The sequence below is a fragment of the Berghia stephanieae genome, chromosome 8 (assembly GCF_034508935.2).
Source record: "Berghia stephanieae isolate SIO BIC M18660-M18661 chromosome 8, UCSD_Bste_1.3, whole genome shotgun sequence".
Taxonomy (NCBI): Eukaryota; Metazoa; Mollusca; class Gastropoda; order Nudibranchia; family Aeolidiidae; genus Berghia; species Berghia stephanieae.
The window spans coordinates 28,275,477-28,301,039 of NC_088367.1; the positions used below are offsets into that span (position 1 = coordinate 28,275,477).

Below are 25,563 nucleotides of genomic sequence, written 5' to 3' on the forward strand. Positions count from 1 at the left end.
CATTAGCAGCATAATTTAATTAAAAATAAAACAGAGATTTTAACTCCACTGTCTTTCGCCAACTCGCCAACAACATACTGCCTTTTTAGTCTCCACTCTATTCAAGATTCCGAGTCACGCACTGCGCCGACTCGTGTGTTGGTGACATCACTCCGCGAAGTAGTGACTAAATCAAACACCGTGGTGCAAAGCAATCCGAGCACCAATTAATGCTATATCCATTAGTATCGCGACAGCTGATTGAGCGAGAAACTGGGTCGAATTATACTATCTTCAAATAGCGGAAAACCCCTCGACTTGTGCCAGGATCTGAGAGCTCCACCGTTGGACTGGGGGGATGCGCTTAGGTTCAAAGTTCAAAAACGTTTATTTTAGGCAATTGCCAATGTAGGGTAACTTCGGCCATCCAAAATATTACATTAACTGTCAAAAACACTGATCATTGTCAAATTTATTTGTAAGCAGCAAAGAAAAACATCATAAAACTTTAAAATATGACATATCAAACCCCCCACCTCTTTTTCACGATTATTGAATAAAGTAATTCTTTGCAACGAAGCATTGTTCACGAATTTACCAACATTTTTCTTGCTTGTAGTGCCGAGTTGATGGTTACGTGTGTATGAGTGTTTATTTGTGTGTGTGTGTGTGTGTGTGTGTTTGTGCGTGTGTATTTGTGTCAGTCAGAGAAAGAAAGCGAAGACTGTCAACAGTTATACTTTTGGTGTGTTTTTAGATTTTTAAGTACTTAAGTGGAGTGATTTTTTCTTTGTGATGCTTTAAGATCTGAATCTACCTTTTATTTGTGCAATCATTAATCGTATTCCACTGATTTCCATTATTTGAGATATACTTTGAAGTTTTGTTTTGTTAAACAATGAATTGCAATGAATCAAGTTGACTCTTTACTTCACCGACCGTTTGGGAGATTGACACTAGATGACAAATTAGAAATAAAAAGACTAGTTCCTCACCAACCAACTGATTTTGAATTAACACAGGTGTGGAAATCTCGAAAACGCTCTTTTTCAGTGACATGGTATCATCATCATCATCATTGCCTTTTTCACCCTGGGTCAGGGTATAGGCCACAGACAAACAGTTTCCATCCTTCTCTATCCTGAGCTATCTTTTTACTCTCATTCCAGGTCTTACCACTTCTCTGTATATCAGCTTCTTTAATTCTTCTCCATGTTCCTCGTGGCCTTCCCCTTGATCTTCTGCCCTGAGGGTTCCAGTCCAATACTTTCTTTGTTATAGTGGAGTCGTTCTTTCTAAGCGTGTGTCCAATCCACCTCCATCGTCTTCTTCCTATTTCCTCTCCCACTGGTTTCTGCTGTGTTCTTTTCCATACTTCTTCATTTTTTATTCTATCCATCCATTTTATTCTGAGTAGCTTACGCATGCACCTGTTTACGAAAATCTGTACCCTCCTTATACATGCCTGTGATGCGTTCCAAGTTTCACATCCATACAGTAGGACAGACTTCACATTTGAGTTGAAAAGTCTAAGCTTTAGTCGAAGGGAGATATCTTCAGTTCTCCAAACTCTGTTCAAAGATGTGAATGCAGCCTGTGCCTTTCCTATTCGTGCTTTCACCTCTGCTTCCGTGCCTCCATCCTTGTCAATTATACTTCCGAGATAGCAGAAAGTGTCTATATCTTCGAGTTCCTGATCTTTTACTTTGATCTGCTCCCTTTGACGCGTACCTATCCTCAAGACCTTTGACTTTGCAGGGTGAATTCTTAGACCAATTGATTCCGAGATGCTGTTTATAATTGTGGTTTTTGCTTGCATCTGGTCCTGGGTGTGGGACAAAAGAGCCAGATCATCTGCAAAATCCAGATCATCCAACTGTGTCCAGGGGTCCACTGTATCCCATTTCTTCGCCCTTTGGAGGTTTCTTTCATTAGCCAATCAATGGCAAGGATGAACAGGAATGGTGAGAGCAAGCATCCCTGCTTGACACCAGTCTTGATTTCAAAGCTGTCAGTAAGCTGATCTTCATGTACAACCCTGCAACTTGATCCTTCATACATTTCCTTAATGAGGTTTACAATCTTTTCAGGGAGATGGTATGACAGGCATGAATGGCTCACAGTTAGTTTAGTCTTTTGTTTTTATTGTCTACTTTTTACAGATACAACAAACACTGACAAATCATGGACATCTATAGGCTATAGTGACCTTAACCACTTCCATCGTATTTCTTAACCTCTTGAACGTTGTTTTAGCACCCTTAAAAGAGTGAATTTTTTTTGTTGCGAAATTCAATGAAACAGGAGCGGCTAAATTCATTAATGATTCTGTCAATTCACAAAGCTGAAATAGATGCCATTCCAGATTTCAATAAACACATTATAAAAAGATTTGCAGAGATGAAACATCGCAGTGCAGATTTTTTTACAAGTACTAAAAGTAAGTAATTTCTGTCATAGGTTTTTTTTTTCTCTTTTGATTTACATTTATAACATATTGATTGCATTATCTACCAAATCCAATCCTTTAAATGGTGGACAAAGAATAATTACAAAGACCTTTTCATACGGGACTTGTATCTCAGTGTTGTGGCTTGTTGTTTTCATGAATTATTTGTTTTTGTAAGTTTTGTCCACTCGTAGAAACCATCGGCCCTCCCCCACCCTTCCATAAAAGAGAGTTTTTAATATGTCGTGCTCTCTCCTCTTAACCGTGTTCACTGTATTAGAATTTTTTTTCTAATCATGGCACCACCATATGCCGTCAATACGCCACGCCGCTGGGGCTGAGTATTTCCTGCATCGCTGCAGTACTAATATGCTCTGCATCTTCCCCTCCTCACCACACGGGCAGGCCGGTGGTTGTGTCAGTTTCATGCGTCTGTGCATATGCTTTTTAAGTAAAGTGTGGCCTGTCCTGAGGTGGAACAGGATTACTTGTTCATATGTGGGCAGCATATATGGTAATCATCTGAACGCATTGATGTTGAACGAAGGCTCGTCTCCCTGAAATTATGCAGTATTTTTTTGTACTCTCAACATTAGTATCGAATCATTTCATCGTGAAATCGAAAGTAAAACTTGAAACTAATCTTGGCTTTGTTATTCTAGAGACTTGGTATTGGTGCTTCATCAAAGTAACTTTACTTTTAATTAACTGAAACGTTATAGATTTATGTGATTTCATTTACTCGTACTTTGCAATTTAATTACTAACTTTTGTATATAGTAGGCCATTCAGTCTTCATATTCATAGTCATAAATTCTGAATAAAAAAAGGTTTTTCATCATCCATTGCATTGCATTGCCACGGGAGACTATTCAGACTCGAGTCTGAAGAGCCGCAGCCCGATATCAAACAATTAAAAAAATATGTTGCACAAAAATACAGGGACTATCCAATATTTGCTATCGATATAAAAAACAACATGCAATGAATGCAGGATCTTTGTTCATCAAAAAAAAAAAAAAAAAAGTAAGTTTTTATGAATCCTTTCTATTGAATAGGTTATCGAGCCTTTCAAAAGAAATTTGAATGACTGATTGTCTCATCGTCAAGAGGTATCAGTATCATGCTCCAGCCTGCCGCCGAAGTGCTCCAAACAAGAGCTTTAATTAACGAATATAACCTGACAGATTACAGTCAGTGCATTGTAAAAGTAGCCTGGTACTGATAGTGATAGGCTACATTCAGAGCACCATCAACATAGCCACTGCGATTTGATTTTCTCTTTCGCTTGTCCTTGTCAGCCTTGTCCTGGTCAACACAGTAAAAGTATAGGCCCATAGTCCAGTATAGTGCCGTAGTGTTAATTAAGTCTGCATAATATTCCAGTTTAAATCACAAGACTTCTTCAAATCTGAATAGATTATTTGATGAAAAAAATTTTTTCTTTCAATATATCACCGAAAAAATTGTGGCCGTGACTCATGCTGAGGAAGTTAATTCTCTACAGGGAGGGCTTTCATACGCGCAAACATCATCTGATTAATTTGAGAAGATTCGATTGACCTTAAGTGGGTAGTCTGGGTACTGCGCTGAGCAGCCTTGCTGTCCCTGCAGTGATCCTGCTCTGTTTACCTGGAGATGGGTTGCCACCTTTTTTCTTGCAAATATTATCGCAGTCTAACACTAAGACATATTCATCAAATTGCATAGGACAGCAAAAAAAGTTAATCGAGTTTTTGATTTGATGAATATGTCATTATAGTTTCAAAACAAGGGACACAGAATCACTAATGATGTATAAAATCTCATTGTTTTACTGTGCTTGTAGGATGTAGCATGATGTATGCTTTCTCTTGTTTATTGTCCAGCATATTACGAGTACATGCAGGATTAATGAGATTTGCCCATCCCTTTCTTCTTTTTCCTGCCCCCAGTACCCCATCCGTTTCCCACTTGTTCGCTGTGCTCATTATGTATGGTACCCTAGACACAGCTGGCAGATTATGAGTGGAGGAATTCAGCATATGGTACATAAAGGGGTTGGTAGGGGAGATATGATTTCATGAGCTTGATTAGCAACTGGCAGGTGAGGGTTGGCATAATCGAGAAAGAAAGACAGAGGGACATAAAGATAATTGTATGTGTTTAATTTGATAGCAAAAGTCAATGTTCTTAATTTTTTTGCTGGCCATTTCTACCACTTGTGACATAAAGTAAAAAAAAAGATAAGGTTAAACTTAGTTTGTTGAATCTTGAGAGAGTTGATCTTACCTTTTATTGGAATAAAAATTCTATTACTTTTTCTAATAATTTTTTTTTTCTTTCCAGCAATGCACAGATTCTAAGTCTAACTCCAATGCCCCTCCCTCCTGACCTGTCTTTCAAACTAAGTATTCAATATCAAGACAAAGGATATTTTAGTCAAAGTGGCTAAAACTTATTGGGAGTTGTGTGATTTTCACCAATTGTATATGCATCACCTTTTTTTGTAACAATGAAACGGCAGCAGCACAGTCATTGACTACTTACTTGATTCTTGTAATTGTTGTCTGGAATAACAATGTAAAGAAGTCATGATTATTTTAAACCATCTGAGAAATAACAACTTGAGTTGGTCAAGAATCAGGTTCTTGTTGTACCAGAATATACATCGCCTCAAGCAAATATCTGGTTCACCTTCACTAACCACACCATTGTTTCCAAAATCGTTGTGCCATGTTATGTGCAAAGAGAACCCTATTCACCCATTATATACCAAAACATCGTGCTGCCTTTTCCAAGGAGTGAGATCATACTGCAACAATGGTATGCAATGTGGATATGTTTATTGACCCAAAAAAATGTGAAACCTAAAGCAACCCCTATAATTTTCGTGTTTATTAACCATTTTGCTTTAAATTTGAACAGAAGTTATTACATTCTTCGGCTTTACGTAAAATGTAAATAAAATCGTTATTCAACAATCCTATCATGGAAAAACAAAGCTATCACCTCAACAAGTTATTGCTGTGCAAGCGCTTCACAAATCAAACTCCATAAAGAAAGCACAAAGCGTGTTTGTCAAGGAGTTTAATTTGAACAGGTGAAAAAAGAGCAACGTGCTAAGTAAGGCTACCATTTGGAGGTTGTTTCCCCACTCTAATAGATATAGTTCAATTCAAAACTTGAAAGACAAATTGCCCTTGAAAGCAGTCCACAGCTGGTGATGTAAAATGCAAACAAAACCAGAAAACGCGGACATAGTTGTTATTGCCTTTTCTTTGCATTTCATGTTTTTTGGGTCACCTGGATTATATGTAATAACCTTAATTTTACTTTGTGGTGGTATTGTGATGGTGTTGGTGATGACAATGATGTGACGACTGACAAAGTTAATGATATTGATTATAATTTGAATAATATTAATGATTATGATAAAATAAAAAAAAAAGGTCTTGAGGATAGGTACGCGTCAAAGGGAGCAGATCAAAGTAAAAGATCAGGAACTCGAAGATATAGACACTTTCTGCTATCTCGGAAGTATAATTGACAAGGATGGAGGCACGGAAGCAGAGGTGAAAGCACGAATAGGAAAGGCACAGGCTGCATTCACATCTTTGAACAGAGTTTGGAGAACTAAATATATCTCCCTTCAACTAAAGCTAAGATTTTTCAACTCAAACGTGAAGTCTGTCCTACTGTATGGATGTGAAACTTGGAACGCATCACAGGCATGTATAAGGAGGGTACAGATTTTCGTAAACAGGTGCATGCGTAAGCTACTCAGAATAAAATGGATGGATAGAATAAAAAATGAAGAAGTATGGAAAAGAACACAGCAGAAACCAGTGGGAGAGGATATAGGAAGAAGACGATGGAGGTGGATTGGACACACGCTTAGAAAGAATGACTCAACTATAACAAAGAAAGTATTGGACTGGAACCCTCAGGGCAGAAGATCAAGGGGAAGGCCACGAGGAACATGGAGAAGAATTAAAGAAGCTGATATACAGAGAAGTGGTAAGACCTGGAATGAGATAAAAAAAGTTGGCTCAGGATAGAGAAGGATGGAAACTGTTTGTCTGTGGCCTATACCCTGACCCAGGGTGAAAAAGGCAATGATGATGATGATGAATGATAAAATGTTTCATATCACCAACATCTTGTTTTTCATATCATTATGTATTTCTATGAAGTTTTGGTTTATGACATTTAATGCAAAAGTTAGACACTGAGGCTATGCCGAATTATTGCCATCCACCTTTTTTTTTACTAAGAAAATTAGAAAGATTTTTGTTATTTACCTTATTTATTGGAACAGCAGATAACTGATTCATTCTTTTTACTGTAATAGTATCATAGCGCCCAGAATGGATCAACTTCAATCCTCCAGATAATTTTTTAAATTAAATTTTTTAGATTGAAAAAACATAGAAGATGTAACCTACATCTAATGAATAATTTAATGAGATTTTGTGTCTTTTTAAATTTACAGACAATGATGAGGATGGGGATGAAGAGATGGATGAACAGGAATATGGCGAATATGTCAGAGAGATTTGTGCTATACAAGGCATGGGACATCATGTTCTTGTCATCCAGCCAGGTAAAACTGCTTTGAAGATGACACAGACTCTCTTAATCCAGTATTTGTCAGGTTGAGCCTGAACTACAAGATTAGAAATTCTTAGTAAAATCAAATGTGTTCATTATGGCGAATTTGTTTAATTTTTTTTAAATTGTAAAAATCTTAAAATAGATATAAATGTTTTGACTTCAGATTCATTTGGTTGTTGGTATAGTGAGAGGTAGTTTAATGAAGTTTCAAGTGTTTTTGTGTAATGTCTGCATTGTTTTTGTTGAGACTAAACTTTTTTTTAAATGAAAGGCTTAATTCATATTTTTCAGATATCAAAACAGGAGCAAGACGTTATTTGATGACTCACAAGGAATTGAAAATGGAGGAAACCTGTACACTTGTCAAATCACTATCAAACTGGAGAGTTGTGGAGAGAGTATGTCATTTAGTTCTTTAGATGAGTTGTTGGCTTTGGTGAAGCAGGTTTTGGATCTTGGTGTTGATAAATACTTGTAGTAGTAGTAGTAGTAGTAGTAGTAGAAGTAGTAGTAGTGGTAGTAGTAGTAGTAGTAGTAGTAGTAGTAGTAGTAGTAGTAGTAGTAGTAGTAGTAGTAGTAGTAGTAGTAGTAGTAGTAGTAGTAGTAGTAGTAGTAGTAGTAGTAGTAGTAGTAGTAGTAGTAGTAGTAGTAGTAGTAGTAGTAGTAGTAGTAGTAGTAGTAGTAGTAGTAGTAGTAGTAGTAGTAGTAGTAGTAGTAGTAGTAGTAGTAGTAGTAGTAGTAGTAGTAGTAGTAGTAGTAGTAGTAGTAGTAGTAGTAGTAGTAGTAGTATGTAGTAGTAGTAGTAGTAGTAGTATAGTAGTAGTAGTAGTAGTAGTAGTAGTAGTAGTAGTAGTAGTAGTAGTAGTAGTAGTAGTAGTAGTAGTAGTAGTAGTAGTAGTAGTAGTAGTAGTAGTAGTAGTAGTAGTAGTTAGTAGTAGTAGTAGTAGTAGTAGTAGTAGTAGTAGTAGTAGTAGTAGTAGTAGTAGTAGTAGTGTAGTAGATAGTAGTAGTAGTAGTAGTAGTAGTAGTAGTAGTAGTAGTAGTAGTAGTAGTAGTAGTAGTAGTAGTAGTAGTAGTAGTAGTAGTAGTAGTAGTAGTAGGTAGTAGTAGTATGTAGTAGTAGTAGTAGTAGTAGTAGTAGTAGTAGTAGTAGTAGTAGTAGTAGTAGTAGTAGTAGTAGTAGTAGTAGTAGTAGTAGTAGTAGTAGTAGTAGTAGTAGTAGTAGTAGTAGTAGTAGTAGTAGTAGTAGTAGTAGTAGTAGTAGTAGTAGTAGTAGTAGTAGTAGTAGTAGTAGTAGTAGTAGTAGTAGTAGTAGTAGTAGTAGTAGTAGTAGTAGTAGTAGTAGTAGTAGTAGTAGTAGTAGTAGTAGTAGTAGTAGTAGTAGTAGTAGTAGTAGTAGTAGTAGTAGTAGTAGTAGTAGTAGTAGTAGTAGTAGTAGTAGTAGTAGTAGTATAGTAGTAGTAGTAGTAGTAGTAGTATAGTAGTATAAGTAGTAGTAGTAGTAGTAGTGTAGAGTAGTAGTAGTAGTAGTAGTAGTAGTAGTAGTAGTAGTAAGTAGTAGTAGTAGTAGTAGTAGTAGTAGTAGTAGTAGTAGTAGTAGTAGTAGTAGTTAGTAGTAGTAGTAGTAGTAGTAGTATAGTAGTAGTAGTAGTAGTAGTAGTAGTATAGTAGTGTAGTATAGTAGTAGTAGTAGTAGTGTAGTAGTAGTAGTAGTAGTAGTAGTAGTAGTAGTATAGTAGTATAGAGTAGTATAGTAGTAGTAGTAGTTAGTAGTAGTAGTAGTAGTAATAATAATAATAATAATACTTTATTGCATCCCAAAAAGGAAATTTTTTGTACAGACGTGTTATAATTTACACATAAGATAAAAATACAATGGAAATATGATGTATATATATCAAAAAGGAGCAGCTCTATAACCAGAGCTGCGCTTTATAATATGAATAATTTCAACACTGTAAAATAGTTAAAACTGTCACTATAAATTGAAAATTGAAAAGATTGCAAAACAAATGAATTAATAAATTAATATTTATATTTTTAAAAAGTAAAAATGAGAAATAATTATATAAAATGATTATTGCTTGTTGTTATAAAGCCTAATACTGGACGGCAGAAAAGATTTTCGGTGTCTCTCTGTTTTCGTTGAAATAGAGAAAGGGCGACCACTTCTTTCTGACATAATAATTGATGGTCTTAGTGGATGATACTGGTCATTTAATATTTTAGTTATTTTATTTATACAAAATTTCTCGTATAAAAGATCTACACCGTCAACACCATTTATATAGCGTTTAATGGATTTTTTAATATTTGAATTTATTTTGTTCCTTTCCACTGCTAAGCAATTGCCTCCCCAAGCTGTTATACAAAATGACAAAACACTTTCGATTACTGCTCTATAAAATAATGTGCAGAGGGTTTTATCTATTCTAAACTGAGAGAGTTTTGATAAAAAATATGTACGTCTGCACATCTTATGCCTAATTATTTTCAAGTGTTCATCCCACTTGAGCCTGTCATCAATCGTTACACCAAGGTATTTGTAGTGAGGAACTCGCTGGACGAATTGGTCCTTTAATTTTAACGGTTCTATTGGTTCCTTCACTCTCCTAAAGTCAATCACTAGCTCCTTTGTCTTGCTTATGTTAAGCTCTAGGTGGTGGGCATCACACCAAGACACAAATCTATCAATTTCTTGCCTATAAGCCACTTCGTTGCCATTTGTTATGAGGCCTTGAAGAGCGGTGTCATCTGCAAACTTTATTAAAGGTACACTCAGGTTTTGACTTCTACAGTCATTCGTGTATATTGTGAATAATACAGGGGACAATACACAACCCTGAGGAGCACCAGTATTTGTAGTTATACAGGAAGATTTGTTTTGTCCTAATTGAACATATTGTGCTCTCTCCGTAAGAAATTCGAGCACCCAAGCAATTATATACTTGTTTAAATTCAGACTAGTCAATTTCTGAACAACCAACTGAGGTTGCATTGTATTGAACGCTGAAGAAAAATCTGCAAAAAGCAATCTGCAATAGCTCCTAGCGTGATCTAGATGCCTGTAGATGTTGTTTGTAAACAGCAAAATGGCATCCTCTACGCCACGTCCTGGTTTGTAAGCAAATTGATGACTATCACTCAATGGCATAAACTGATTCCTAATTTTAACAAGAACAAGTTTTTCTAAAGATTTCATGACTATTGAAGTCAGTGCAACAGGTCTGAGATCGTTCATAGTTTCAAGTTTTTCTTTTTTTGGAACAGGAATAATTTTTGAAGTTTTCCAAATTTCAGGGATCGAAACGCATTGGAGGGACCAGTTAAAAATATGTGTATAAATGGGGGAAAGCTGGTGGGCGCATTCTTTTAATAGTTTTCCTTTCAATCCATCCGGCCCAGCAGCCTTCCTCTCGTTTAGTTTCGAAAATACGAATCTCGTTTCCTCTTCACTGACCTCAATAGTCATTTCATCTTCCAAAGCCCTGTCTAATTTATGTTTTTCATTTTCAATATCAAATTTGTTTGCTGTGTCGAAACGTGAATAAAATTTATTTAAAGTTTCAATTTCGATATCTTCTGATATAATCGTGGGCTTTGGATTATAGTTCACAGCAGTTTTAAGCCCCCGCCACGTGTCCCGTATATCCCCAGAAGAAAAGCATTTTTCAATTTTATTTTTGTACTTATCTCTACAACTAGATATTACCCTCTTTATCTCTTTTTGTTTTGTTTTCAGATCTTTTTTGTTTCCACTAGTATAGAGAGTTTTCTTTTGGTTCAATAAAAGTTTTAGATCTTTTGTTATCCAAGGCTTGTTGTTAGGATAATATTTTATTTCTTTTTTACAAGACACTAGCTGTTCACAGAATTTTAAATACTCACTCACACAGTCATTCAGCTCATCCACACTATCACATGATTCGATAAAAACATTCCAGTCAGTGCATTCAAAACAACCACGCAAATCTTCACACACACTTCCGTTCCAGATCTGTACACTTTTCTTTACTGGTTTTACACGTTTAAAAACAGGGCGGTAGGTGGGGAGTAGCAAGAGCATGCAGTGGTCAGATAAACCTAATGGGGCACGGGGTAAACATTTATAACTATTTTTAATATTACACAGGAATAAATCTAATGTTTTTTTGTCCCTTGTCTCGCAGTCCACGTATTGATGAAGTCCCGGGAGAGTAAAATCGTTACATTGGTTAAAATCGCCAGTGACCATCAATACGGCATCGGGTGACTTAATTTGAATGTCCTGTATTTCTTTCCTCAAAATATTTTTCGCTGTGGTGTTGTCTGATGATGGTGGAATGTAGACGTTGATGATGATGACATGAGTATATTCCCGGGGTAGATAATATGGTCGTGACGAAACAGTAATAAATTCAATATAATCGTCACAATACATTTTCTTTATCTGACAGTTATTGGGGTGGCACCATTTGTTGTTAATATATGTGCACACCCCACCCCCAGTTCGTTTATTTACATTAGTCCGATCTCCTCGAAATAGTGAATATTGTTCAATATTAAAACATGATGATGGTATGTGAGGAGATAGCCAAGTCTCTGTTAACGCTATTATGGAGGCTTGACGATAGTCACTATTAAAACGACACAGTGAAAACAGTTCATCAATTTTATTTTTCAGTGATCTTACATTACCTGTCACTACACAGGGTAAAAATGGACGAAAAGGCCGTCTGTTAAATTTTGTTTTTATTCCTCCTTTTCTCCCCCTCTTTCTTACTTTAATAAACGATGTGTCAATAGTGGGTGGTGGGGGTGACACGGGTTGGAGGGATCGGAGAGTCTCTGGAGTATAAGTTATCGATAGGCTTATTTTGGCAGCAAAATCACAGGCTAAAACACCATTTATGCTTATAAATATACTAATAAATATAAAAATCAGGAACAATATATACTTCACATCCATTTTGAATAAAAATTAGGCTTAAATTCCGACGATTGAATGATAAATGAATAAAAATATGTGTAGAAAATAGGTAAACATTCACAACACGTCTGTTGTCGCCGGAAGCCAGCGTAGTAGTAGTAGTAGTAGTAGTAGTAGTAGTAGTAGTAGTAGTAGTAGTAGTAGTAGTAGTAGTAGTAGTAGTAGTAGTAGTAGTAGTAGTAGTAGTAGTAGTAGTAGTAGTAGTAGTAGTAGTAGTAGTAGTAGTAGTAGTAGTAGTAGTAGTAGTAGTAGTAGTAGTAGTAGTAGTAGTTAGTAGTAGTAGTAGTAGTAGTAGTAGTAGTAGTAGTAGTAGTAGTAGTAGTAGTAGTAGTAGTAGTAGTAGTAGTAGTAGTAGTAGTAGTAGTAGTAGTAGTAGTAGTAGTAGTAGTTAGTAGTAGTAGTAGTAGTAGTAGTAGTAGTATAGTAGTAGTAGTAGTAGTAGTAGTAGTATAGTAGTAGTAGTAGTAGTAGTAGTAGTAGTAGTAGTAGTAGTAGTAGTAGTAGTAGTAGTAGTAGTGTAGTAGTAGTAGTAGTAGTAGTAGTAGTAGTAGTAGTAGTAGTAGTAGTAGTAGTAGTAGTAGTAGTAGTAGTAGTAGTAGTAGTAGTAGTAGTAGTAGTAGTAGTATAGTAGTAGTAGTAGTAGTAGTAGTAGTAGTAGTAGTAGTAGTAGTAGTAGTAGTAGTAGTAGTAGTAGTAGTTAGTAGTAGTAGAAAGTAGTAGTAGTAGTAGTAGTAGTAGTAGTAGTAGTAGTAGTAGTAGTAGTAGTAGTAGTAGTAGTAGTATAGTAGTAGTAGTAGTAGTAGTAGTAGTAGTAGTAGTAGTAGTAGTAGTAGTAGTAGTAGTAGTAGTAGTAGTAGTAGTAGTAGTAGTAGTAGTAGTAGTAGTAGTATAGTAGTAGTAGTAGTAGTAGTAGTAGTAGTAGTAGTAGTTAGTAGTAGTAGTAGTAGTAGTAGTAGTAGTAGTAGTAGTAGTAGTAGTAGTTAGTAGTAGTAGTAGTAGTAGTAGTAGTAGTAGTAGTAGTAGTAGTAGTAGTAGTAGTAGTAGTAGTAGTAGTAGTAGTAGTAGTAGTAGTAGTAGTAGTAGTAGTAGTAGTAGTAGTAGTAGTAGTAGTAGTAGTAGTATTATTATTATTATTATTAATAATAGTGATAGGAGAAGTGGTAGTAGTAGTTGTGCTAGTAGTAGTAAATAGCAAGTGGCAGTAATGATAGTGTTAGTAGTGGCAGCTGGAACAACAGCATCACCCTCCCCAAAACTGACTTCTGCCTAAATGCCAGTTGTGCTAGACTACCAGCTTATCTCAGGATACAGAATATTTTAAATCAAGGTGTCACATTATCACTCTGAGCGCTTGGTCTCATGATCCCAGTCCGCCTTTATGCCCCCTTTTATCACCACTGTCTGACCTATTGTCGTAGCAAGGAACTGACTGTGTGATCATTGATGTTTTTTCACTTGTTTAGAGAAGGATTATCATTTGTTGGTGGGAGAAAATAAACAGTTGCTGTGCATTTTTAGGGAATATGCGTTTCTTAGGAATAATATGATCTTTTCTTTACATTTTCTGCAGATGTTTGTGAGAACAGATAAAGAAAATAAGAGCCAAGTCTTTGGGACTGGCAACTTTTCAAAGCTTGTTCCCTTGATTAGAGGGAACAAAAAAATCAGTGCTGTGGTTATAGGTATTGACAGACTCAATGGGTTGCAAATCAACACTCTTCAGAAGGCCTGGGGTCTCCCTGTGTTTGACAGGTGAGCATAATTTTTAACTCAAAATTGGTCCCTTATGTTCGGTTCATTGCTGAAATTTCAAACTTGTTGAATTTCAAGAAGTTTTTTCTTCTCTTTTTAGAGGATATAAATTTAGTTGTCAATATAATGTTGTCATTTTCATCTTTACACAATGTTATGTTATTTATTTTTTTTAAATTTTCATTTCCATATTAAATCTTTTTTTTTTTCTGGAAGTCTTGAAAATTAAAAAATGTATTGAACTGCCATAACTCATTTCAGATTTACTTGCCACTGCTTTTATTTTAAATTTGTAGATTGCTTGTTTACTCATTTCAGCTTTCTCTTGTTCATTATATTTTAATATGTCCAATATTCTAAATTGTATTTTTGTTTACCCACCATTGTTTTAATTTTCTTCTTTTTCTTTAAAACAACCCCCTATTTACTAGGTACACCATTGTTTTACAAGTCTTCAAGGATCACGCCAAATCTCCCGAGGCACATTTACAAGTTGCCCTTGCAGAAATTCCTTATGTCAGGTAATCATGGACATAAACCGTTGATAAAAAAATTTATGATCAATTTTCCTCATTCTGTCCAGACTAACTCTAAATTAATGGAAACCCTTCCCTTTGATGGTTTAATAAAGTGCAATATTCACTAAATGTGCTTGGAATACTTTTTAACTTAGAATCCGGAGCCAACAGTATCACTTAATATATTGGACAGTGCTTGATGCTTGTAATGTGCTGTTACATTTTTTAAAATGTTACAGAGACAATGCTGTTGCCAGCCAGGTAAATATTTTGCACCCGAGTATGGTCAGACAGTGTACGTAAAGAGCCTTTTTCCAAGAACTCAACTTTATGCCACCCTCAATGAGACTCGACTCAATCCAAAGACTGACAGGTCACAAATGAAGCGTCATACTGCTAGACTTCAAATTTGCACAAAATTCAATTTTTTTTTGAGTTTGATTATATTAGATATAACACCAAATTGATATGAGAAACACATATTTGGTAGTCTACTGTCATTTAGAGAGAGAGAGAATATAACTTAACCAAATAAAGTAGAAAAGGTTAAGGATTAAAAGATATAATTCTATATTAATTTGTATGAGTGAAATTATCTGTGTGTGATACGTACATTTCTGGGCCATCATAAGAACAGCACTTCCACTAGCTAGGTCAAGGTGTCTTGCTCAAGGCCACACTGTTGGTGGGACTTGAACCCTTTTGGTTTTGAGACGAACACTGCACTGCTGAGATATATTGCCCTCATGACTGGTTAAATAAGCATGGTGTAAAGAATTTGATGTTTAAGTGATCTGTAATTAATGTAGCATCATTATCATAATGTGATCAATGTCATGTGTAAATGGATGATAATCCACTGGCTATGTTTAACATGACATTAACAATTTGATCGATAAATTATCAATAACCCACTGAATGCATTGTGATTCTACAGATCTCGTCTTATGCTTATTCATGGAGGCTATGAGACACACGCATCTCATCTTGTTGGTGGAACTAATCCTGTTCACATGGACAAACGACGAATGCTCTTGCAGGTTGTACTACTCATAATTTGTGACCAATATTATCAGCCCAGTATTATATTGGGTTAACCTAAAGCCGGAGTAGTCCTTCAGAGCGAAATGAAATGACGCATTGAGTTGAGAGTTTATCTTGGTTTCTGAAGTATTAAATGGACAAAGCAACGTGCTTGCCACCCTTTAGATAGGACGGTTGTCTATAGTAAAGTATTTCACTGGTTTTAAAAAAGTCAGCCACCCTAGAGAGTTTTTAAGTGGACAGAGTCGTTGAGGGAGTGGAGGGGGGGGGGATGGGAGTTTTTTTTTTACTGCACCCTAATCAATCTGGTCTCTTTGCTTGTTTTCTTTTTATTTAATTAATTAATTTCATTCATTCATTCAATCTTTCATTCATTCAATATGGAGAAAGATAATTTTCTAAGATCTTGATTGTTAATTTTTGAATATTTTGCACTTCTGCAGTCAAGAGAAATCCTAACTTTTACTGAGTCAATTGAGTCAAAACTTTCAGTTAGCACATGTGTCTCATTAGATGATAGTGGCTCGTGAGGCAAGTTATGCAGGCAATTTTTATTTGTTTTTTTTAATTTTATTTATTATTTGTTTGTTCTGCTTCAAAATATCATTGATTCCTCTATCTTGGTCAACCTACTCAATTTCTCAGAGACGGTCAGCAGTATGTTCATTTTTATCTTGTAAAAGTCACATAAATGAAAACTTATATTAGTAGATGTTTAGTATATGTCAAGTTTCTCTATTTCTGAAAGTGAATTGACATGTTGGTTTCCATTGGATGGCACCAAAACTATTGATGCTATACGTTTATGTGAAATACTCACAACGTCTGCCAGCTGGATATAACATACAAACACACAGATATAACATACGAACACACAAAACTATGTGTAACCTTAAACGTTTATGGTCTGATTGATATAATTTAGTGAGAACTAATCAACAAAATGGTGGTCTAAAACACTAACAAAGAACTGAGTGACGTCAATTATGTTCTTTCTTTACAATGGAAGTACAAACTTGAATTTGATAAAACATTTCTGTATTTTCTTGTATTATCACAGCGAAGGGAATCCAGATTGAAGAAAGAGTTGGAAAAGTTACATACTCAGCGTCAATCTGTTAGGGATCATAGAAGTAAGAACAGCATTCCCACTGTTGCTATTGTGGGCTACACTAACTCTGGTAAGAATACAGTTATCGTAGTCATCATCATCATCATCATCATCATCATCATCATCATCATCATCATCATCATCATCATCATCATCGTCATCATCATCGTCGTCGTCGTCGTCGTCATCATCATCATCATCATCATCATCATCATCATCATCATCATCATCATCATCATCATCATCATCATCATCGTCATCATCATCATCATCATCGTAATCATCATAATAAGTTAATATGCTGAAAAGGATAACATTTTCAAATTATAACAGAAATGTACTTCAATTTTTGGAGATTGATTTTTTATATTCTACTCAGAAAAAAAGAGGATTAGAGAAAAAAAGCAGGATATACGTGCACGGTTTGTTAGTTAGTATATCATGTGCCTGCATCTAGGTGGGGACTATTATGCATTATTTAGTATGTAAATAATTTGAATATATAGCAACACTACCATATCCAAGCTCTGATTTTTTTTGTTTTGTTTTGTTTTATAACATTAGTAAATTCTGCGTTTCAAGGGGGGAAAAAAAATCAGCTTCTTTGTTGTTTGTTGCAGGTCTGTGACATTAAAATCAAACCATGCTTTAAGAGGATTGATTACTAACTTGTCTTCAAACCAAAATTATCATTGAGTTTTTGACACAAAACTGAGCATATATTTATACTCATTCACAGATGCAGAAAAAATTAACTAGAAAGCAGAGGAACAGTCATTCTCTAAGGTTTCACCCTTTTTTTCTTCTCTTTACATTGGTCTCAGGAAAGACAACTCTGATTAAAACTTTGACTCAGGACAAATCCTTACAACCAGAGAATCGTTTGTTTGCCACTTTAGACGTTACACCCCATGAGGGCCGACTGGCTTCTATGCTAAAGGTGACGTACATCGACACTGTCGGATTCATATCCGATATGCCCACCTCATTACTACACGCATTTCGCACAACATTGGAAGATGCTGTCATGGCGGTGAGTTGATGTCTTTTTATTTTATGTTTATTGTTGATAGATACTCCTAGTCGGTGCTTTGCTGTTTCTGTTACCTTTTCCCCTTTTAGTTGTTCCCACTTTTCATGGCATGTTCTCTCCCAGCCCTGGACTTGTTTTTTCCTCTATTTTTCCAGGGACACTTTACTGAGAGAGAGAGGCAGGCAGTTAGATGTTAGCATATTTGTTTTCCTTTAGGAAATGAATTTTCTTTCTAGCATTCAAAGAAAACTCCACTCAAAAACATAAAACACCCATCTACAAACTCAAATATCTTCAAATATTCATTTACACCCCGCACTATCTGGAAAGACTGGAACATTCTTTCTGAATCATGTGTGAACAAAACAAATTTAGAAACATTCAAGCGAAGGTTATCAAAATTCATCAGCCTAAACAAAAACAATGGCTGTCACAGTCAACATTTTAAGTCTTCTCCTCATAACTAAGCAATTGTATTTGTTGGAAACTTCTTATTTTTGGTTGTTAGAAAAAAAAGAAGACAATTTATCCATATTTTTCTTTTATTTGATTTTTATCCCCCTCATTTTATTTTCTCTACATCACTTTAACTTTAAAAATAAGCTAATATTTAAATGATAAACTTCCATGGTTCTGTCTAGATACATTTTGTTTCTTGAAAAAATTGCAATGTTACCTTACAGACAGAAAACAAGTTGAAGTATTGTGTTTGGATTTGGATTCTTTGAGAAACACTTTCTGCACATTTATTGGATATTTCACCAAATAAAAGTTCATGTTTAAAAAAACAAACGAAAAACAGAAACGCCCATATTAAATTTATTATTGTTTTTGGCAGGATGTTGTTGTCCATTTGCGAGATGCTAGCCACCCAGATTTGCCTCTTCAGGTGATGTCAGTGGAAAAAATGCTTAGGTCAATGCTGGATCAGGACAAGATGGACAATATGATTGAAGTCTACAATAAAACTGATTTAGTTCAGCCAGAGTAAGTTGTTTGATATAATTGTAATTTCTTTGTTGTAGCTTTTGTCCTGGATAGGAAATGTGGAGGCTACAAGTGACAAAAAGATAATCGACTGCTCAGTAACGGCCCTTGAGCATGAAGAATGGCGTTCTATGACATTCAATCTCTGTAGGGAGATGGAACTGCAGTAAGGTAAGGTAAGCTTTAGATTAAACCTAATTTTAGCACTCTGACTACCATTACAGATAGATATCAGTAAAATGCAACCTGTCATTAACTATCAATACTGAACCCCATTGGTTTTGTATTTCTCTGTTTATTTCCACCAATTTCCGACATGCTTCGGTACCGGTAATCTTACGGCTGTAATCGCTACCATTTCAATTAATGTGTTGAGTCACTTTGAGGACTGGACGATGGGAAATTTAAATTAACAGATGATTGTTTTGATACTTCTTGGTCAACGTAACCTTAAACAAAACTATTTTTAGATGGACACATTGAGTCAAAACATTTACTGTGATTTAATTTACTTTTTTTTTATTCTGTAAATATAATGTGACATTCAACACATTATAACCATGTGAAGCATATATTAACCAATGAACATAAAAAATAGGTAGTAAATAAGTTTTCTTGAAATCCATTTTATTTTTTATTTTTTCACTTATTTTGTTAATTAAAAAAAAAAAATTATGAAAAAGGTAAATAATATTTTATTTCATTATTATAAACTTTTAAAAATGTTCTTTAAAATGGTTTTTTAATCATTACATTTTCTTGGATTTTGATAGATTAATCTCTGATTTTTAGAAAAATGACAAAAAAGCCTGATAATCATTGGTTTTCCTGGGAACAAATCTCCGGTAACCATTGAGTTAATCAGGTAATAGGCAATACATATCCATATATAATGTCAGGGTTCTAGTTTTAAAAATGTGCTTTTGATACAGTTTGTGGATGAAATGAAAAGAGTAGTGCTCTCTCTTTTCTTTTACTTTACCCGATCCTCTGCTCTCTCCTTCAACTCCTATTTCTCCTTCTCCTATGCATCACCAGGGATTTTCATCTGTTATTAATGAAATGAGAATAATATCTAAATATTATAGATGAACTTAATTTCATTTTTGGTTCTGTCGCATAGAGTAACTTTGCCCCAAGGGGGATCTTTGACTCATTGTTTGGACCATTCAGAGTGTAGATAGATATGTGATGTACTGTCTCAAAAGTTTTATGTCATGGTGAATTGGTCCCTAATAGGCAAATTTAGAATTAAAATGATAAGCACCCGTGTTTCCAGAATTATAAAGTAGGATTGATTTTACAAGAGCACAGTGCTGCTATGAGATTGTGGATCACATTTATTTATGGCACTTATTTCCTTTGAAAAGAAATCAGATCTTTTAATGAGATAATTAACTTCAGCAAGGCTGAGAATCAAATGCAGCAAGGCTGAGAATGCTCCAAATGCTCAAAATCCTCAAAAGTTTCCTCCCTTGAGGCAGTGTTGCCACATTTAATGGTTTTCTCAGATGACCATTATGGAGAATGGGGTACCCGATAGCTCAGTTGGTAGAGCACTCAATTTACAAGCAAAGGGACTGGTGAAGTAGAGAATTTTTTCGGACTTTCCTGTTTACCCAGCAGAGATTGAGTAGCTGAGTATTTGAGATCTGGTGGAAAGTACTTTGCAGTAGACAATCGTCCTGTCCAAAGGGAAGCAAGAAATTACTATGTCTGTTTCAAGCTATCGAAACCAGAATAAAATATGGCTCCATGAAGGCTGTGAAAGACGTAGCTGCACTTAATTCATGTAGTTGTTTATTACATTTTTCTACAGATTGCTAGAGTCCCTGGATCCAAGTATTCTCCAGATCTCTGCTGTCACCGGAAACGGTATCGCTGAGCTGGCTAGAAGAATTGAAGACAGTCTTTTGAATTCCTCCAGTCTTATGAGAAAACGCTTCAGAGTTCCAAATGAAGGCCGTATCCTTGAGTAAGACTTTTGAGTGCATTACAAAATAGCTTGATTCTTTATTATAATTAGAACATTGAGCTTTTTTTTTGAGCTCTTATATAACGCATTATCCACTAAATGTGCTCAAAGCGCTTTACAACAGCAACATTTAATATGTGGTAGGATGGGATATGACGCCTGTTAGGCGATATTACATTTTTTTTTCCAGACAGAAACAATGCTGTAAACGTCCAATACTCATTTTACACCTGAGTACCTGGGTACAATGCAATTTTTAGGGCACCTAAATCGACATAAATGTATTGAACATCTTCCTCTCACAGGAAAGATAGAAGGTAAAAAGAGTAAAGGTAGACCAAGAAAAACATATTTGAATAGTTTGAACAGCTGGGTGACAAAGAAAGAGAAGAGTAATATTAGTTTTCTGAGGTTATCTGATCAGAGAGATGAATGGCGTACCATGATCACCGATGTCTGGCACAGACTTTGTACTTGAAGACCTGGGTGGGGTTCCTGACCTCCCAAAGTGGGCCGGGAGGTACATACTGTGTCTTCTATCCCCTTGTATCTGTTTTCCAACATGCTTTCTGTCTTTCTCTTGGAATGAGATTACTTGGTTTTGTCCTGGCCCTGGCCAGAGTCCTAGCTGGAAGGGAAACAGTCAAATACATAGTTATTGTTTTGGGAGATGATATCTTTTTCCGTTTAAATCATCTCTCTGTTATGTATTATTATATCTGTTATTTTTAATGTATAATGAAATGTAAGCATTTAAGTGTATTCCTCTTTGTTGGATCTTGTGCTTGTGTCTGGGTGAGACTTATAGGTGATATCAGACTAAGTACATTGATGGTATGCTCTTGGAATCTACATCTGATCCCTATTTGTTCCCAATTCCCCTTTGTGTTACTCACTCTCTTGGGTGCTTTAATTGTAATTCTAGAACTTTCGACTATCCCATTTTCTTCCTTTTTACTGGCGCTGATAAAACTTGAATGTGTTGCAAGCACCGTAAAACCTTTAAAAACAGCATTTGAGTGTATTCCTCTGTGTTGGATTTTGTGCTTGTGTCCGGATGAGACTTATAGGTGATCTCAAACTATTTGTTCCCAGTTCCCCTTTGTCTTACTTTTTCTTGGGTGCTTAAATTGTAATTCTAGAACTTTCGACTATCCCATTTTCTTCCTTTTTACTGGCATTGATATAACCTAAATGTGTTGCAAGCGCCGTAAAACCCTTAAAAACAAACAAACAAACAAACGCCTGAGTACGGTGAGAGAATGTGAGTAAATAGCCTTTTCCAAGGACTCGACTATGCGCTGAGCGAGGCTGGAACCCAGGACCTTCCGATCCGAAAGCGAGTGTCATACCACAAGACCACAAAGCAGCACATTAAATATTCATTTATGTTTAGAGAAATACTGAGTCTCGTCCATCATCAAGAGGACAAATTTTAATTCCACCCAAAAGAAGTCGATTTTCTCTAAATGACTAAATGATAAACAAGAGAGAAAATATAGAAAGCAGATCAAGTAAAAATTACAAAAAAAAAAAAGGGATTTCATTTTCTCTAAATGACTAAATGATAAACAAGAGAGAAAATATTGAAAGAGATCAAGTAAAAATTACCAAAAGTAAAAGAAAAAAAAGGAAAGAAGCAAGAATAAAAACAAATCAAATAAACCAAAATACAAAAACAAAGCAAAAAAACAACCAAAAGGTACACAAAAATGCAATAACAAACAAACAAATAACTAAAATAAATTCCTGTTAAATCATCACACCATTATAAAAAAATATATTTATTTTTTATAGATATAGCTCAGAAGGAGGAGAAAAAAAAAAAGAGTCACAATCCAAGCATTGGCTGCATGACAGTGACACAGAATGAGCAATATGGACTGTATTTCTCGCGTTTGCACTAAAAAAAAATGATAATAATATTAATAATATTAATAATAATAATAATAATAATAATAATAATAATAATAATAATAATAATAATAATAATAATAATAATAATAATAATAATAATAATAAAAAAATAATGATTTAAAAATAAAAATAAAATAAAATAGAATTAAGAGGCCTAGCTGTTGTTTGAATCTGGGTGCTCCTGTTATTCACTCTATCAATTTACCCCTGGGCAGAGCAAACAAAAAAATTAATAATAATACTAATGTCACACAGCTACATAATATAAAATTGTTTCCTTTCCCAGATGGCTTTATCAAGAGGCTGCTGTTCAGTCAGCAGACCCAGACCCATCAGACAGCCAATTTTTGATACTGAACGTTATCATATCCAAGCCAGTCTACGGGAAGTTCCAAGCCAGGTTTTCAAGAAAGGGTGAAAGCAAAAAGAATTGAGGCCTAGTTCAGTAGAATGTTTCATTTCTTGTTTAGAATTTATTACCAACCAATCCGAAGAATTTTATCAGTAGAGCCATGAGGCCCATGAAGCTTGAGTTTGTCAGAGATTCTGTGAGGTCAATATCTTGATTTCTGCATTATGAAAATGACACTATCGCATGCTTGCTACTCTATTGATAAGATCTTTGTCTATAACAAAAAACTTTTTTTTTTGCCATATTAAGCAGACCAGCTAACTATCCTTTACTGGAAGAGAAATGAGGCTCATGAGTTTATCCCGGCTGGTAGTGTAAATGGTCAATTGCGGTTGCTTGCTACTCTTTGGATAGGACCTTGATATATTATTGCAAACTAATTAATGCTACTTCTGACTGACAGACTCAATTACCTGGTTACCACTGGGTTGAGCGATGACAAGAGTAGAAAGCCTGATGCAAACTGGATTTTAAACCGAGCCATTAAACTGTGAGTGGATTACAATTTTTTTCCCCCTCTGTTTCCACTTGTTTATTTCTTTTATCAAGGGATGTTGTTCTTTTGATGAAGTTAGTCTGATGAACTTGTTTACATCAATTATTATCTTTAATTCTAAGCACAATGTTCAGTTTGTATTGCCAATAATTAAATTATAATAAAGTTACAATGTCGAGAGTAAAAATATCACAGTGCTAAGAAGCCAAATAATTCAGGGCCCAATTGATAAGACACCCTCTCCCCCCCCCCCCCCCCATCTCTCTCTCTCTCTCTCTCTCTCTCTCTCTCTCTCTCTCTCTCTCTCTCTCTCTCTCTCTCTCTCTCTCTCTCTCTCTCTCTCTCAGCCAGGCGCAGGCGGTGGGTGTCATATTAAATGGACCCCGAGGTTTTGTATTTATATAGTTTGTTTTCACCTGGCACTTCTCCATACCCTTTATTTCTCATCATTATAAATATAAGTGCCTCCACACTTTTTACTGAATTTGTAGACTGGCGCTTTTGAATTGTTAAAAATAAAGAATTGAAGAGAAACCAATGAAAGCTCTTTTTTTTTTTTTTGCTGGTTTTGGTTTTATCATATTTTTAATTCAGCTTAACAGTTTGTTGGTTGTCTTTTGAACTTTCCAGCACAATTGTGTTGTTTTGAGCGAACAACAATATAATTCATTCACATGATTACAATATTGTTTAATGATTTATTTTGTACAAATAAACAACATTAACAGGGAATTGGCATCGATTAGATTTTCACTCATAGTCTCTCAGCCTACGCTTAGAATTGAAAGAGTGAATAGATTCATATATCAGTTTTATTACAAGACACAGTCTGCTGTGAAAATTTTAAAATATGTAGTTTATTATCATAAAAAATGCACATACACCATAAAAACTTAGCATTACAAGAAAGATCATATCATAAATCAAGTAAAAAATTCTGGCAATCTTAAACAGAAAGCTCATCACCCTGATAAGATAGCAAAAAACTGTTTCTGTAATTGCAAACCTTTTATTTATGGCATCTAATGATAATCATCTTCCATTTATAGTTTCACCATATTTTTAAAATCAATTGTACATGTGACATTAAAATAATAATAATAATAACAATAATAATAATAATAATAATAATAATAATAATAATAATAATAATAATAATAATAATAATAATAATAATAATAATAATAATAATAATAATAATAATAATGACCCAGAAAAAACTTCATATAATCATCACTGTGAAGACAACCTGACACAACTGATTATGAGATTTTGCAAAAAATGTATATTTTTACTTATTTTTCATCACTAAATGTAATGTAAATGGTGCTGATCATTCGTCTGTAGTGTTATTCATCCTGTTTTGTGGATAAAGGGGAAACCTAAAACGTCCATTTCATCTGTTTTCGTATATTAAATTGAAGCTTACATTCAATTTCATATTGTTAGTTATCACTAAAAGTATGATACCAACACAGTTTAGTTATTAATGGATATCACAAAAAGGGGATGAAGATCACTTGACATGATTTACGTGTAGGTTTCCTATTTCTAACCTTGGTTTTAGGTTAGTGGTCCTTCAGAGCCATTAGGCTCGTGGAGCCAGAGGTTATCCCCGTTTCTGTAGCGTGAAACGGTTAATAAAGTAAATAGCAAGATAAGATGCTAGTCTATTGCAATCCCAAACTGGGTAGCATGTGTTTATCAGATGAAATCGTTTAATCATTCCTATTGAAGACTGCGTGACAGATCAGATCTCTCTATTGGTTGCAGTTACAGACAGATCATTATCTTTATCTACAAAATCAGAGTGTCTATATTTTTAAAAGATCAAGAACTAGTGATGCAAAAGGAAAAATGGAGCTTTGGTATAATGGTGATAAATGCAGGATACTGTATTACCTTAAAACTGTGTTATATCAAAGTGAATTGGAGGCTGAATATTGAAATGTATAATCCACAATAATAACAAGAAATAAGAGTGCTGCTCCTTTCACTTTTCTATATATATAGTCCAAAATAGGAAATCAAGGTTAAATTTCTACTCTTTATTGAAGATAATGGATGTAGATTTTTAAACTGATAAAGAACGGAAATTTCTTCTCTGTGGTTGTTTTGAAAGTAAATTCATTTTTTGACAAATGGTTTACTTTAACCAGTCGAGCAGGCTGAGATTTTTGGTATGTTTTTTTCTTGTATTTTTCTCTCTACTTTGCCTGGCATTGTTTCACACATAACTTTCTGGGTGGGAGTTCCCGACCTCCTATAGTGGGCAGGGAGGTACTTGCTGTCTTCTATCCCCCTCTGTCTGTTTTCCAATTGCTT

The 25,563-nt window shown here is 35.0% G+C and overlaps 1 protein-coding gene across 1 annotated transcript; it reads left to right on the forward strand.

Annotated features, from left to right (window-relative positions):
* Positions 1 to 3,038: 3,038 nt before the first annotated feature.
* On the forward strand, positions 3,039 to 23,776 carry LOC144978467 (putative GTP-binding protein 6). The gene is made up of 12 exons (XM_078924581.1): positions 3,039 to 3,116; positions 4,757 to 5,233; positions 6,903 to 7,013; positions 7,316 to 7,422; positions 13,564 to 13,745; positions 14,177 to 14,266; positions 15,201 to 15,303; positions 16,368 to 16,488; positions 17,243 to 17,451; positions 18,290 to 18,438; positions 20,258 to 20,413; positions 22,617 to 23,776. The coding sequence occupies exons 2-12, from the start codon at positions 5,002 to 5,004 to the stop codon at positions 22,762 to 22,764; spliced, it is 1,608 nt and encodes a 535-aa protein (XP_078780707.1). The 5' UTR covers positions 3,039 to 3,116; positions 4,757 to 5,001; the 3' UTR covers positions 22,765 to 23,776.
* Positions 23,777 to 25,563: the final 1,787 nt, after the last annotated feature.

What these genes read in the sequence shown, in the direction of transcription:
- LOC144978467 (XM_078924581.1), top strand. Translation starts at nt 5,002, where the DNA reads ATGATTATTTTAAACCATCTGAGAAATAACAACTTGAGTTGGTCAAGA. An exon ending in GAGATCATACTGCAACAATG is followed by an intron (nt 5,234 to 6,902) that starts GTATGCAATGTG and finishes TTAAATTTACAG; the next exon opens with ACAATGATGAGGATGGGGAT. An exon ending in AACGACGAATGCTCTTGCAG is followed by an intron (nt 15,304 to 16,367) that starts GTTGTACTACTC and finishes GTATTATCACAG; the next exon opens with CGAAGGGAATCCAGATTGAA.